The sequence below is a fragment of the Akebia trifoliata genome, chromosome 13 (assembly GCF_017979445.1).
Source record: "Akebia trifoliata isolate Shusen 1 chromosome 13, ASM1797944v1, whole genome shotgun sequence".
NCBI lineage: Eukaryota > Viridiplantae > Streptophyta > Magnoliopsida > Ranunculales > Lardizabalaceae > Akebia > Akebia trifoliata.
Window position 1 is genome coordinate 30,632,916 of NC_141387.1, and position 12,181 is coordinate 30,645,096.

General features: G+C 32.3%; 1 protein-coding gene across 1 annotated transcript; it reads left to right on the forward strand.

Annotated features, from left to right (window-relative positions):
* The first annotated feature begins 5,591 nt into the window (after positions 1-5,591).
* On the forward strand, positions 5,592-9,904 carry LOC147388278 (zinc transporter 8-like). Its single transcript, XM_086421617.1, has 3 exons — positions 5,592-8,066; positions 8,429-8,578; positions 9,068-9,904. Exons 1-3 carry the CDS (start codon positions 7,473-7,475, stop codon positions 9,371-9,373), a joined length of 1,050 nt encoding a protein of 349 aa, XP_086277743.1. The 5' UTR covers positions 5,592-7,472; the 3' UTR covers positions 9,374-9,904.
* The last annotated feature ends 2,277 nt before the right edge of the window (positions 9,905-12,181 follow it).

A 12,181-nucleotide genomic window follows, 5' to 3' on the forward strand; every position in this document is an offset into this window, starting at 1 on the left:
AGTCTCAAATCATCTTCTCATCTTGATTGAATTGTGTTTGAAGGTCCATCATTTGATGTCTGATAGACTTTTGTACTTAGCAGAAATAATTCTCTTTGAAAAATTGTCATCAGGAACAAGTTGACAATGGGGAAATTCAGAAAAAAATTAGGAAAAAAATAAAGAAATAATTGGGTTAGGGTTAGGTTTAGAACTGTATAATTGTCCTCGCTGAGTCTTTTTCCCGAATTATATCATCAACTGTAATATTTGACTATAAAAATTACCAAATCCCATTTTGATATTATCCATATATCGACAAAGACTAACACTACAACATATTCAAGGTTTGTGTTGTCTAAAATATTAAAAAAAAAAAGTACAATTATGAGTCCAAGTTAAGACACATTCACCGATTGAAATCATCAAATTTAATTTCATTTATTTGCATATTTATTTTGATGCTTTATCACTGAAATGGTTGTCATCATCTTCTCTTACTAGTACATCATCTAGGACTGGTCATCTCATTTTTTTTGTTTTTGCTAATTTAATCACGAAATTCATAGAAGTTGCGATTAATTTGATGAAGGAAAAATGTCATTATTTAATTGTGTTATTTTTTTCTTTCAATAAGTTGCTGAATCTGATGATTATGCTTTGAAAGATTGTTAAATAGGTCTTGTTCTTATAGGTTAGTTCATAGTCTGTATTTCATATTGCAGTCCTGTTCGGGCGCCTCCTCAATAGTATTTTTAAGGAAAAATGAGATTTTACCGTGTGTTCTTCTGATTCGGACACCACTTAGAAAACATATATTAGAATCAACTAATCAAAACACTTCGTAGTGTTTCTTTGCATGCCACGCATCTTTCCCATTTATCCCATTTAACAGTTGTGTTTGGGATTTCCTTAAACTTTACCTATTAGTGACTGAATTTTTTATGATTACTCTTTGGATTATTTATGATTTCTTTAATTGTAGCACTTAACCTTCTGTTGACTGGACTTTCTAGTTCTAGATAACTGTCACCTCTTAAGTTTGATCAGTCAAAAAGAGGAGAGTAATTTTGAAGTGTCCTCCCCCACCCAGTTTTTAGAACTGTGGATTTGACCTTTGGCCATGGTCTTCCATGAAAGACTAAAGAAATTAACTGAAATACCATCCTCTAAAATCTCTTGCCAAAAGCTTGTCATCTTCAAAATTTTCTTCCTCTAGAGTTTTTTCACACAATCATCCACATAGAGAGAGGAAAGAAACCCACAGGAGGAAGACTTCAAGAGCTCTAAATAGAGTAGAGACTTTTCTTTGAAGAAGTCCTATAAAAAGTTGAAAATGAACTTTAAGGAAAGATTGTAGAGAAGATTTTCCTTTAAGAAAAATAAAAGGGTTTCTTTGTTTGGATTGAAATGGATGGATTCTTGTTGAGCAATCAGAAAGTGTTTTTTTTTTCCTTACTTTATATTTTATACTCTTTTCCTATGATTCTTAAAGAAAGGAAGGGGATCTTCTCTTTCTAGGGTTTCTTATTTAAAAAAAAAATCCTAACAGAAGACAGTAATAGATATTTGGTGTTCATTTATTATTTTGGTTTCATTTAATTTCATTAATTGGTATGTTGGTATGTTAAAAGAAAAAAAAAAGTCTCTCTCTCTCATCATTTTCAACTTCTTTCAAAAATCTCACTAAAACTTGTGTTTTTGTGTAGTTTAGTGACTTTAGTCAGTCTCTTGAATTTTAACATAGTAAGATTAATATGTTGGGTTTAGTTATAAATGATTTTTTACTACCAATTATTTATGATCGTTCAGTTTTGATCGGGCGGTGATGGTTCATGTAAACCTTGCCAGGCTCAGTTCTAACTTGATCAATTTTGGATCACTAATTCAGCACTTTAAGTATAATAATATATTAATTCTATTATAATCTGGATTGCTAAGTCAATCTACCAGAAACCCCTCACCCTAAAAAAAAAAAAAAAAACCCTTATCAGATGATCCAAGCCATGCGATGTTTAGACCACTTAATAATGTTCGTTTTGATCCTATCGAGACTTGTTGGGTGGGTCCATTGTTTAGATGGTTCAGATTGATGGGCATGTATAATACATGCATAATGGGTCTGTATAGGATTTATATTACACTTCCAAAAATCTTGAGGATATCAACTTAACAGTTATTTATTTTTTGCAGAAATTACTGAATCAGCCATTATTTTTTTTTAAGTATTTATTAAAATGGCCCTATTTCCAATTTTGTTAAATTCTATTTTTGTTAACAAAATTGGTTATCTAATGCAGGACAATTTGATGAGTTTATGCAAATGATCATATTTCAAACTTTCTTAAATTTCTATTTTTGTTATAAAAAACGGTTATCCAAAGTAGGACAATTTAATGAGTTTACCTTTATACCCTCGTGTTGAATGTAGCTTCAATTTTAAATGGCCAATATTGACTCCACAACATATAACCAATTTTTGTAAAAAAATAAATAATTATGAAATTGAGTATATGGCTATTTCGTTAAATTATAAAATAAAAATAAAAATAAAAATATGGATGGTTTAGTAATTTCTGCAAAATACTTTTGTCAAACACCCTACAATCTATATTTTAAAACCTGAAAACTCAACTAAAATGTTTGTCGAGCTGAGCCAACTCAATGATTTGCAAATTACAAGGAAATAAATATATATCATATATATCTAAATATTACAAATAATAATTCTTTAAAATTAAGAATTATATTTACTTTTGTTATATCAAAAGGATTTGGATCCTAATATTGAGATCCAATATAAACTCAAACTAATCGGGTGGAGTTTTTTAGTCAACTCATTGAGTTGGTTCAAACAAATTTTATATCAAGTTAATACTAAATTCAATTGAGTCAAGTTGACTTGGCTGAGGCTCGGGTTGACTTAATGTTTTAAACAATAGCTTAAATATAATACAGTAGACAACACCCAAATCCTCTTATTTTATGCGTTTTGGGTTTTGAAAGTTACTCATTTGCAATCTCACCAAGGGTCTTTGAACACAAATTGCCAATCCAAGAACGTAGCGCTCTTGATCTCGTAAATGAAATAAAACTCAATTCGACAAAAAAATAATAATAATAATAAATTATTATTTTTTATTTCGATTCAAGATTTTGAAAATGGACAACTACTAAATTCTTATTGAACTCTCAAATTTAAAATTAAAATTTAACAAAAAGATAATCTTTTAAATTCTTTTTTTTTTTAAATATAAGTTTCCACTACATCATGTCGTTGGATGATGTTTTTGAATTCTACAAAGTGCACCTACTGATACTTAGTAAGATTTTAATTTTTACTAAGGTAGTAAAACTAGTCTTACTCAGATGTAAAGGGCTAACGCCAGAATGATCAGTGTACTAAATGTCGTGATAATCTGGCCATCCCACGTGGTATGCTCAATCGACTATCTGATGTGACAAGATCTATGTTCTTTGAGAAACATGATTCCCTCGAGATACACTTTTTATGGGGAAGTGCAGCCGTGTATCCAGAAGAGAGCAGATCGACAGATCTTGAACTTGTCAAGTTAGAGTAGTTGATTGCATTTGCCACCTGGGTTGTCAGATTATCACGACTTATTTAGTAAGTTTTTTTTTTTTTTTTCTTAAATAATTGGGTCATTCATTCTAAACCTATGCCTACACTTAGGGGTGCAACTTTCCTTGGTTTGGTTTGGTTTGAAGTCAAATTGGAATTGAACTGTCATAGGTTGGTTCCACTAAATAAGAACTAAAACTGAATCAAATTCCATTGGAATCAAATCGAATTAAAGTTGATTTGATTTGATTCGATACTACGAATTGTCAATATTCTATATAAATTGTAAGTAATATTTTTTAATGAAAAAATAAGCGTATAATAAACATAAAATTTTATATAATAATCACTAATTTATTCATAAAAAATCATTAGTTTATCCATAAAAATCATTAATATATATCTTAACTCATAAAATAATTCATAATATATATATATATATATATATATATATATGGAAATGTTTGGCACCTTACACTTTACCCCACGTGTTTTGTCCTACATGAGTTAGAAGTTTGGAATGGGCTGATTTTTTGTGAGGATGATATCTACGGTTAGAAGATCCTCCTCACCAAAAATCAGTCAATTTCGAAATTTCTAGCCTCATGTTCATAAGTTGAAAAATCGTGGACTGTCCATTTTTTGTAAATCATTTTTGATGGGATTAGAAGTTTTGGAATGGGTTGATTTTTGGTGAGGATGGTCTCCTCACCAAAGAGGTCATCCTCACCAAAAATATTGATCATCCTCACCAAAAATATGCCTATTCCAAAACTTCTAACCCATGTAGGACAAAACACGTTTGGTAAAGTGTAGGGTGCTGAACGGGACCCCTATATATATGGGAAATGTTTGGCACCCTATTATTTGCCCAACATGTTTTGTCTTACATGGGTTAGAAGTTTTGGAATGGGTTGATTTTTGATGAGAATGATCTCTACGGTTAGAAGATCATCATCACCAAAAATTAATCAATTTCTAGCCCTATGTTTACAAGTTGAAAAATCGTGGACCGTCCATTTTTTGTAAACCATTTTTGATGGGGTTAGAAATTTTGGAATGGACTGATTTTTGGTGAGGATGATCTCCTCACCATAGAGATCATCATTACTAATAATCAACCCATTCCAAAACTTCTAACCCATGTAGGACAAAACATGTTGGGCAAATTGTTGGGTGCTGAACATTTCCCTATATATAGGGTCCCGTTCGACACTCTACTATTTACCCTACGTTTTGCCCAACGTGTTTTGTCTTATATGAGTTAGAAGTTTCGGAATAAATTGATTTTTGGTGAGGATGATCTCTATGGTGAGGAGATCATCCTCACTAAAAATCAGCCCATGGGTTAGAAGTTTTGGAATAAGTTGATTTTTGGTGAGGATGATCTCTATGGTGAGGAGCGGTTCAACAACCCTAAAGTTTGCCAAACATTGTGCCAAACATTTTTCAAAACATGAGTTAAAAGCTTTGGAATGAGCTGATTTTTTGTGAGGATGATATCTACAGTGAAGAGATCATCCTATTAAAAAATCAGTTCATTTTGAAATTTCTAACCCTAGTTTACAAATTAAAGAATTGTGGACTATCCAATTTTTGTAAATCACTTTTGATGGGGTTAAAAGTTTTGGAATAGGCTGATTTTTTGTAAGGATGATCTCCTCACAAAAAATCAGTTCATTCCAAAACTTCTAACCCATGTTTTGAAAAATGTTTGGCAAATTTTAAGGCTGCTAAACCGCATATATATAAAAGGTCCCGTTCAACACCAAACATTTTTTAAAACATGGGTTAGAAGTTTTGGAATTGGCTGATTTTTGATGAGGATGATCTTTACGGTGAGGAGATCATCATCACCAAAAATCAGCCCATTCCAAAACTTCTAACCCCATCAAATATGATTTACAAAAGATGGACGGTTCACGATTTTTCAACTTGTAAACATGGGGCTAGAAGTTTTGGAATGGGCTGATTTTTGGTGATGATGATCTCCTCACCGTAGAGATCATCCTCACAAAAAATCAGCCCATTCCAAAACTTTTAACCCATGTAAGACAAGAATGGTTGGCCAAAATGTTTGGCGTTGAACGGGACCCTATACAGGAAATGTTCACCACCAAAATCTGCCAATTCCAAAACTTCTAACCCATGTTTTGAAAAATGTTTGGGCAAAATATTTGGTGTTGAACATTTCCCATATATATATAGGGAAGGGATCAGTGGACAAATTTTCAAACCAACATCCATACAAATGATCGTGATTGTTGGATGCCTACAGATCCAATGGTGGATCTGGTTTAAAACAGCCACTTAAGTCACGTTTTTTTTAAGTTTTCTCTCTTTGCAACTACCTCCCCACTTATTTATAATTATATCCCCGCTTATTTGCAAATCTTCAAAAGTTAAAATAAAACAAATCTCTCTCTCTCTCTCTTCTTCACCTCTCCTACGCACAATCCTAACAGTCTAATCTAAGCGAGATCCACCATTAAAGACGACGAAGTTTTCACCTCGTCTTCACTCTCACTCTCTTCCCTAACCCTAACGACTCAAAACCATTCACTCAGGCATCTTCTTAAACCCTGCTTGTTCTCCCCCTCTCTCTATCTCTAAGCATAACTCACATCAATCCCTCTATCTTGATTTCTCTTAATCGAGGATTTTGCTCGATTTGGTTGATATTCTGAGTGTATTTAAAGAAATAGACAAAATATTTCACCATCTTGCTGAATAACGGGTTTAATTAAGTTGAAAATTTTACTTTTTTGGTCTAAAGGATAATGGCACAGGTGATCATATGGGTTCATCATTTTGTTCTAAACATGTTTTAAAGGATATTGGGGAGAATGGCTTCTATATAACCATACATAGTTTGTAAGCCTTAGAGACTAATAAGACCATAATAGAGAATAACCATTTTGGAGTGAGTGAAGTCGTTTGAGATGCATTCTCTTGAGATGAAGTTGTTGTTAGTCATAGAGATTGCCTGAGAAATGTTAGGGTTAAAGAGAGAGAGAGAAGGTGAGGCGTCAATCGATGATATGTGAACACAGAGAGTAAAGAGTTTAGGGCAGAGAGAGTGAAGAGAGGGATCATGAAGATGTTTAATTTTTTTAAGGTATGTGCGGGGAGGCAGTTGCAAATAGAGAAAACTTAAAAGAAACGTGACTTAAGTGACTGTTTTAAACGAGATCCACCGTTGGATCTGTGGGCATCTAACGATCACGATCATTTCTATGGATGTTGGTCTCAGATTTTTTCTATTGATCCCTTCCCATATATATATATATATATATAGTATTGGGTTCGGTAAACACATAAAACTACTCATAAAGCTACAATACTTTTGTCTATATGGTTGAAAAGGTTCGGAATGGGCTGATTTTTTTGTGAGGATGATCTCTGTGGTGAAGGGATTATCTTTGCAAAAAATCATTACATTCCAAAACTTCTAACCCCATCAAAAGTGATTTACAAAAATTGGACGGTCTAAAATTTTTCAACTTGTAAACATGGGGTTAGAAATTTCATAATGGGCTGATTTTTGGCAAGGATGATCTCCTCACTACAGAGATCATCCTCACAAAAAATCAGCCCATTCCAAACATTTTTGCCATATAAGACAAAACACATTGTAGTTTTATGAGTAGATTTATGTGTATACGGATCCTAATCCATATATATATTTATTCCATAAAAATCATTAGTAACCCGCAACCAAAGCGAATCAAACCACGTGAAAGCTATCGGATTGGTTCGGTTCTCTATTTGAACCAGTCCAAGTTGCAACCCTAGCTACACCTCTCTCTCTCTGTGTATAAACATATAGGCACACCTTCTCACTACCTAGTTACCATTTTCCCACACCTTATCTTTTCTTCTCCCTCTGTTTTTTTGTTTCTTTTTCAACATGGCTGGTTCATACAAGTCATCAATTATTTTCTTTTCTTTAATTCTCTTTCCTGTATTAATCAATGGAGAATGCACATGTGAAGTTGGTGGAGAAGAAGATCGTGACAAAAGTAAGGCACTTCGATTCAAATTAATTGCTCTTTCATCAATTTTGGTTGCAAGCACAATTGGTGTTTGTATCCCTGTATTAGGAAAAACAATTCCAGCTTTACGACCTGAGAAAAGCATTTTCTATTTGATCAAGGCCTTTGCTGCTGGTGTGATCCTATCCACTGGTTTCATTCATGTTTTGCCCGATGCGTTTGATCGCCTAACGTCTCCGTGTTTGAAAGAAAATCCATGGGGGAAGTTTCCTTTTACGGGTTTTATTGCAATGATGTCTGCTATTGGAACTTTGATGGTGGATACAATTGCGACTAGTTATTATAAGAGATCGCATATGAAGGGAGTTGAGGAGGGGAATGAAGAACATGGTGGTCATGTACATGTTCATACACATGCCACACATGGTCATTCACATGGCTCTGGTTTTGTAGTGGATGATTCGGGTTTGGGTTCGGTGGAACTTATTAGGCATCGAATTATATCACAAGTAAGAACTATTTTTGCTTCATTTTCTAAAATGCGTGCAAAACAATTCCTCCTTCTTTTTCTAGGAAACTTTTAAATAAATTGTCTATTATGTTTCAAGAATTTTGTAAAATAGGTTCAACAATTTCTCCCATTTTTTCTGAAACGTGTTTAACAAATTCTACTTTTTGATGGATTTTTCTTTTATATTTCTGATTCTTCTGAAATGGATTCAACGATTTCATCTTCTTCTCCATCTCTATATTCTTATTTACTAATTTTCGTCGCAAGGTTTTACTTGGTAGTTTGTTTCAGCTGTTTCATCACTAAATGTATGTACTTGAATTTTTCTCTAGGATTTTATTGTTGATATATATGATACAGGTTTTAGAGTTGGGAATTGTGGTTCATTCCGTAATTATTGGGATTGCTATGGGTGCTTCTGAAAGTCCTTCCACAATAAAGCCTCTTGTAGCAGCTTTAACCTTCCATCAATTCTTTGAAGGCATGGGACTGGGTAGCTGTATCTCTCAGGTATCAATTCTAGTATTTTTGGTTTGGTTTGCGTTTGTAGTTGATGTTGGACTATTGGATGCGTTTTATCATTAGCTCTGATGCTCAAAATGAAACAACTACTACATTGCTTACTTTAATTTACAATATTAACAAAAGCATTAAAAGAAGTGAAGCTTTTACTATGAGAATAGAAACACATGACTTTCATTTACAAAATGTCTAACTTTTTCTTGATAGTGGTTATGTTTCATAGCTTTGTTTTGTCTCTATAAATGTTTGTGAAGGTTATTTTTCTTGGTAGTGGTTATGTCTCATAGCTTTGTTTTTTCTTTATAGATGTGCATGTGTGAAGGTTATTTGTCCCATTTGTAAGATAAAATTATTCAGACTTGGTAAATCACATCATCGTATAGAGAACATATAGAAAAAAGCTTTTAGTTTAGGATCTTATATTGTAAAATTTTAGATACCATCTTAAGGGACTTATTATCATCATGGATATTGTAGGCGAAGTTCCAATGTCGAGCAATCACTATTATGGCACTCTTCTTTGCCCTTACAACCCCAGTTGGAATAGCAATTGGTATAGGAATAACCAATGTTTATGATGAAAATAGTCCAACAGCTCTTATAGTCGAAGGGGTCTTTAATGCTGCTTCTGCTGGGATCCTAATCTACATGGCGCTAGTAGATTTACTTGCAGCTGATTTCATGAGTTCTAAGGTTCAAAACAATGGAAGGCTTCAGTTGATGGCATATATTTCACTCCTTGTAGGAACCGGTTGTATGTCTCTACTTGCCAAATGGGCTTGAATTACATGTTTTTTGGCACTATTAAGATGCAGAAAGCAGTATCATATATATATATATATATATATATATATATATATATATATATAGGATCATGATAATCTGATTACCCCATGTGAAAAAACTCAATTGACTACCCAGATGTGACAAGTTTGGGAACTGAAGATCTATGCTCCTTGGGATACATGGCTGCACTTCCCCATAAAAAAAGTGCATCTCAAGGGAACTGTGTATCCTAAGGAGCGCAGATCTACGGTTCCTGAACTTGTAACGTCAAGGTAGTCAATGAAGTTTTTTCACATGGGGTAGTCAGAATATCACGATTCTTTTTTTATTTTTTATTATCTTGTGTATCCAACAAGTCTGTAATTATATCCCAAAAAATTAAAATCTTAGTATGGGTTATTCTTCCCTTTCTTTGTAAATAGTTTAATTTTAATGATGCCAATATGATTAGTTCTCTATGCTCTCATATGTGAGAGCATGGATCCCTAGATCTAGCATGTATACAATAAAAAAATAAAGATTTATATTGGATTTTCGACTCCTCTGTGAATCCTCTTTTTGTTTTTGTTTTTAATGTCATTGTGAATATATATAGTAGAAAAAAATTAGCATTTTTTTATTTTTCAATTTTTTTTTTCTGTATCAATGCTTTCTTTATCCTCTTTTGATTACATTATTTGATAGTTACAAACTTTTCTTAAATAGTTTATGAGAACATTAGTCCCAGTTATAGGAAAAATAAATAAAATATGCCAAATGACTACCTCAAAAAAGTCATCAAAGACAATAAAATGTTTTTTCCCCTTTAACATTCACACAATAGTATCTTAGTTTTATAGCTCCAATCAAATATTATTTTCTTGAACTTTTTATCCTTGAAAAATATCTCCCCCTTTATTACCTTATTTAAACACCTAAAGAGGCTACAAGCAACAACTAAGTTTAGGTGAGTTAGGTGTGGGGAACCCTGGACATGGATACCCTGCATTATCAACCATTGGTTCAAGGGCGGAGCAAGGATTTTGCTCATGTGGGGGCAACCAAGAGTTGAAAAAAAATTGTGAGAACAATTAAGAGTGAATAAAATAGTTGTGAGGGCAACTAAGAGTGAAAAAAAATTATGGGGGCAATAGTGATAAATTTCTTTATTTGTCCTTAAAATCTGTCGCAATAGCACATTAATCCATAGAATTTGAAAATTCTTGTGGAGGCAAGTGCCCCCACTCTAAATCAGCCCTGGTTTCAAAGGTGGGGTGTGTTTGTCTACTGGTTTCTCTATCAATGAGAAATGAGAAAGATTATGTGTTTTGTCTATAAGAATTAAGGAGACAAAAAAAAAAAAAAATAAATAAATAAAAGAAGCTTTGTGAATGTTTGTTGAACTTAGCCAACTCATTGATTTACAAATCAACCATTGGTTCAAAGGTGGTGTGTTTCTTCACATAGATACCCTGCATGTTCAAACACCCTGGAATTTTAGATTTTAAAACCTGAAAACTCAACTCAAATGTTTGTCAAGCTGAGCTGACTCAATGATTTGAGTATCACAATGAAATAAATATACCATATTACTAAATATTAAAATTAAGAATTACACTTATTTTTTATGAACAAAATTATAAAAATTCTGTGAAATCAATTTTTTTCTACCATTTTTCATTAACATAGAGAAATATATCAAGATTATAAGAATACATAAACAATTTAAAAAAATGAATGAAATAGAGGAGAGAATGAGAACCTTTGGTTGAAATCTTCAATAGATCATGGATTGAACACGTAAGTGCATAGCTGCAAGGTTCACTGTTGTTCTTCAAATCTAGAGCCTCTTTGGTGAACTCCAATGACTTTTTGATAGGTTTTGGTGGAGAGAATGGATCTCTCTTTATTTCGGTGGTATAAAATGTTAGGAGAGAAAGCTACAATTTAAAAGATTATTTTTCCAGGATTTATTAAAGAAATTATAGGTGAGGGTATTTTTGTCAAAAAAAATATAAATTATTGTAGCAAATAGTCCTATTTTGAGTATTAAAAAAAAGTGACCTTTTTTTTTTCATTGCCATAAACCTATAGAATTATTATGCTAAATGTCCTTATTTTAATATTTAAATATAAATTAATTCAATACTATTTTTTTTAACCGTTATGTCCGTTGCATTAGACCAATTCGAACCGTGTCTATTGGATTTTGAAAATTCCTCACAAATTTTCTCTATTGACTAAAATTCCCCTCAAACCTTGAGTATCTCTTGATAAAGTTAATATTTTCATAATTTATCAAACTAAATTCGGATTTAACCATATTTATATTTTAAATTATGTTTTTCGAAGCTTCTGAATTTAGTGATAACGTCCATTTAACTAACAAAACTTCTTATAAAATTTTGGATTTTATCTATTTTGACTAAATTATCTAATTTCCCGATTATGATCACAGTAAAGTTCCCCAAATGATACATTTTACTTGTCAAATTCTCTTTCAATCAAATCTTTATTTTTAATCGATCATGTTACACTTTATTTTGAATAACATAATTGACTTAATTCATTGATGTACGTAATAATTTTTCTAAGGCATTATAGTTATCTTATTATACTAGAGCAAGGATTTTAAAGAATTTAGAGGAGCATTTCTTTTACGATTTATTGTTCAAATAGGATCTTGTATGTTATACATGAGTTTGTTGATTTTGGTGTCCTTCTTTTCTATTGGATTTCTTTTATTTTCATTTTTGTTTGTTTGGTGGCTGGCTTCCTTGACCGTTCTCCCTTTTTCTTATTGTCAATAAAAATTTTACCTTTCAA

Coding starts and splice junctions, on each gene's coding strand:
- LOC147388278 (XM_086421617.1), top strand. CDS start 7,473: ATGGCTGGTTCATACAAGTCATCAATTATTTTCTTTTCTTTAATTCTC. Junction 8,067..8,428: donor GGCATCGAATTATATCACAA/GTAAGAACTATT, acceptor TATATGATACAG/GTTTTAGAGTTGGGAATTGT. Junction 8,579..9,067: donor TGGGTAGCTGTATCTCTCAG/GTATCAATTCTA, acceptor TGGATATTGTAG/GCGAAGTTCCAATGTCGAGC.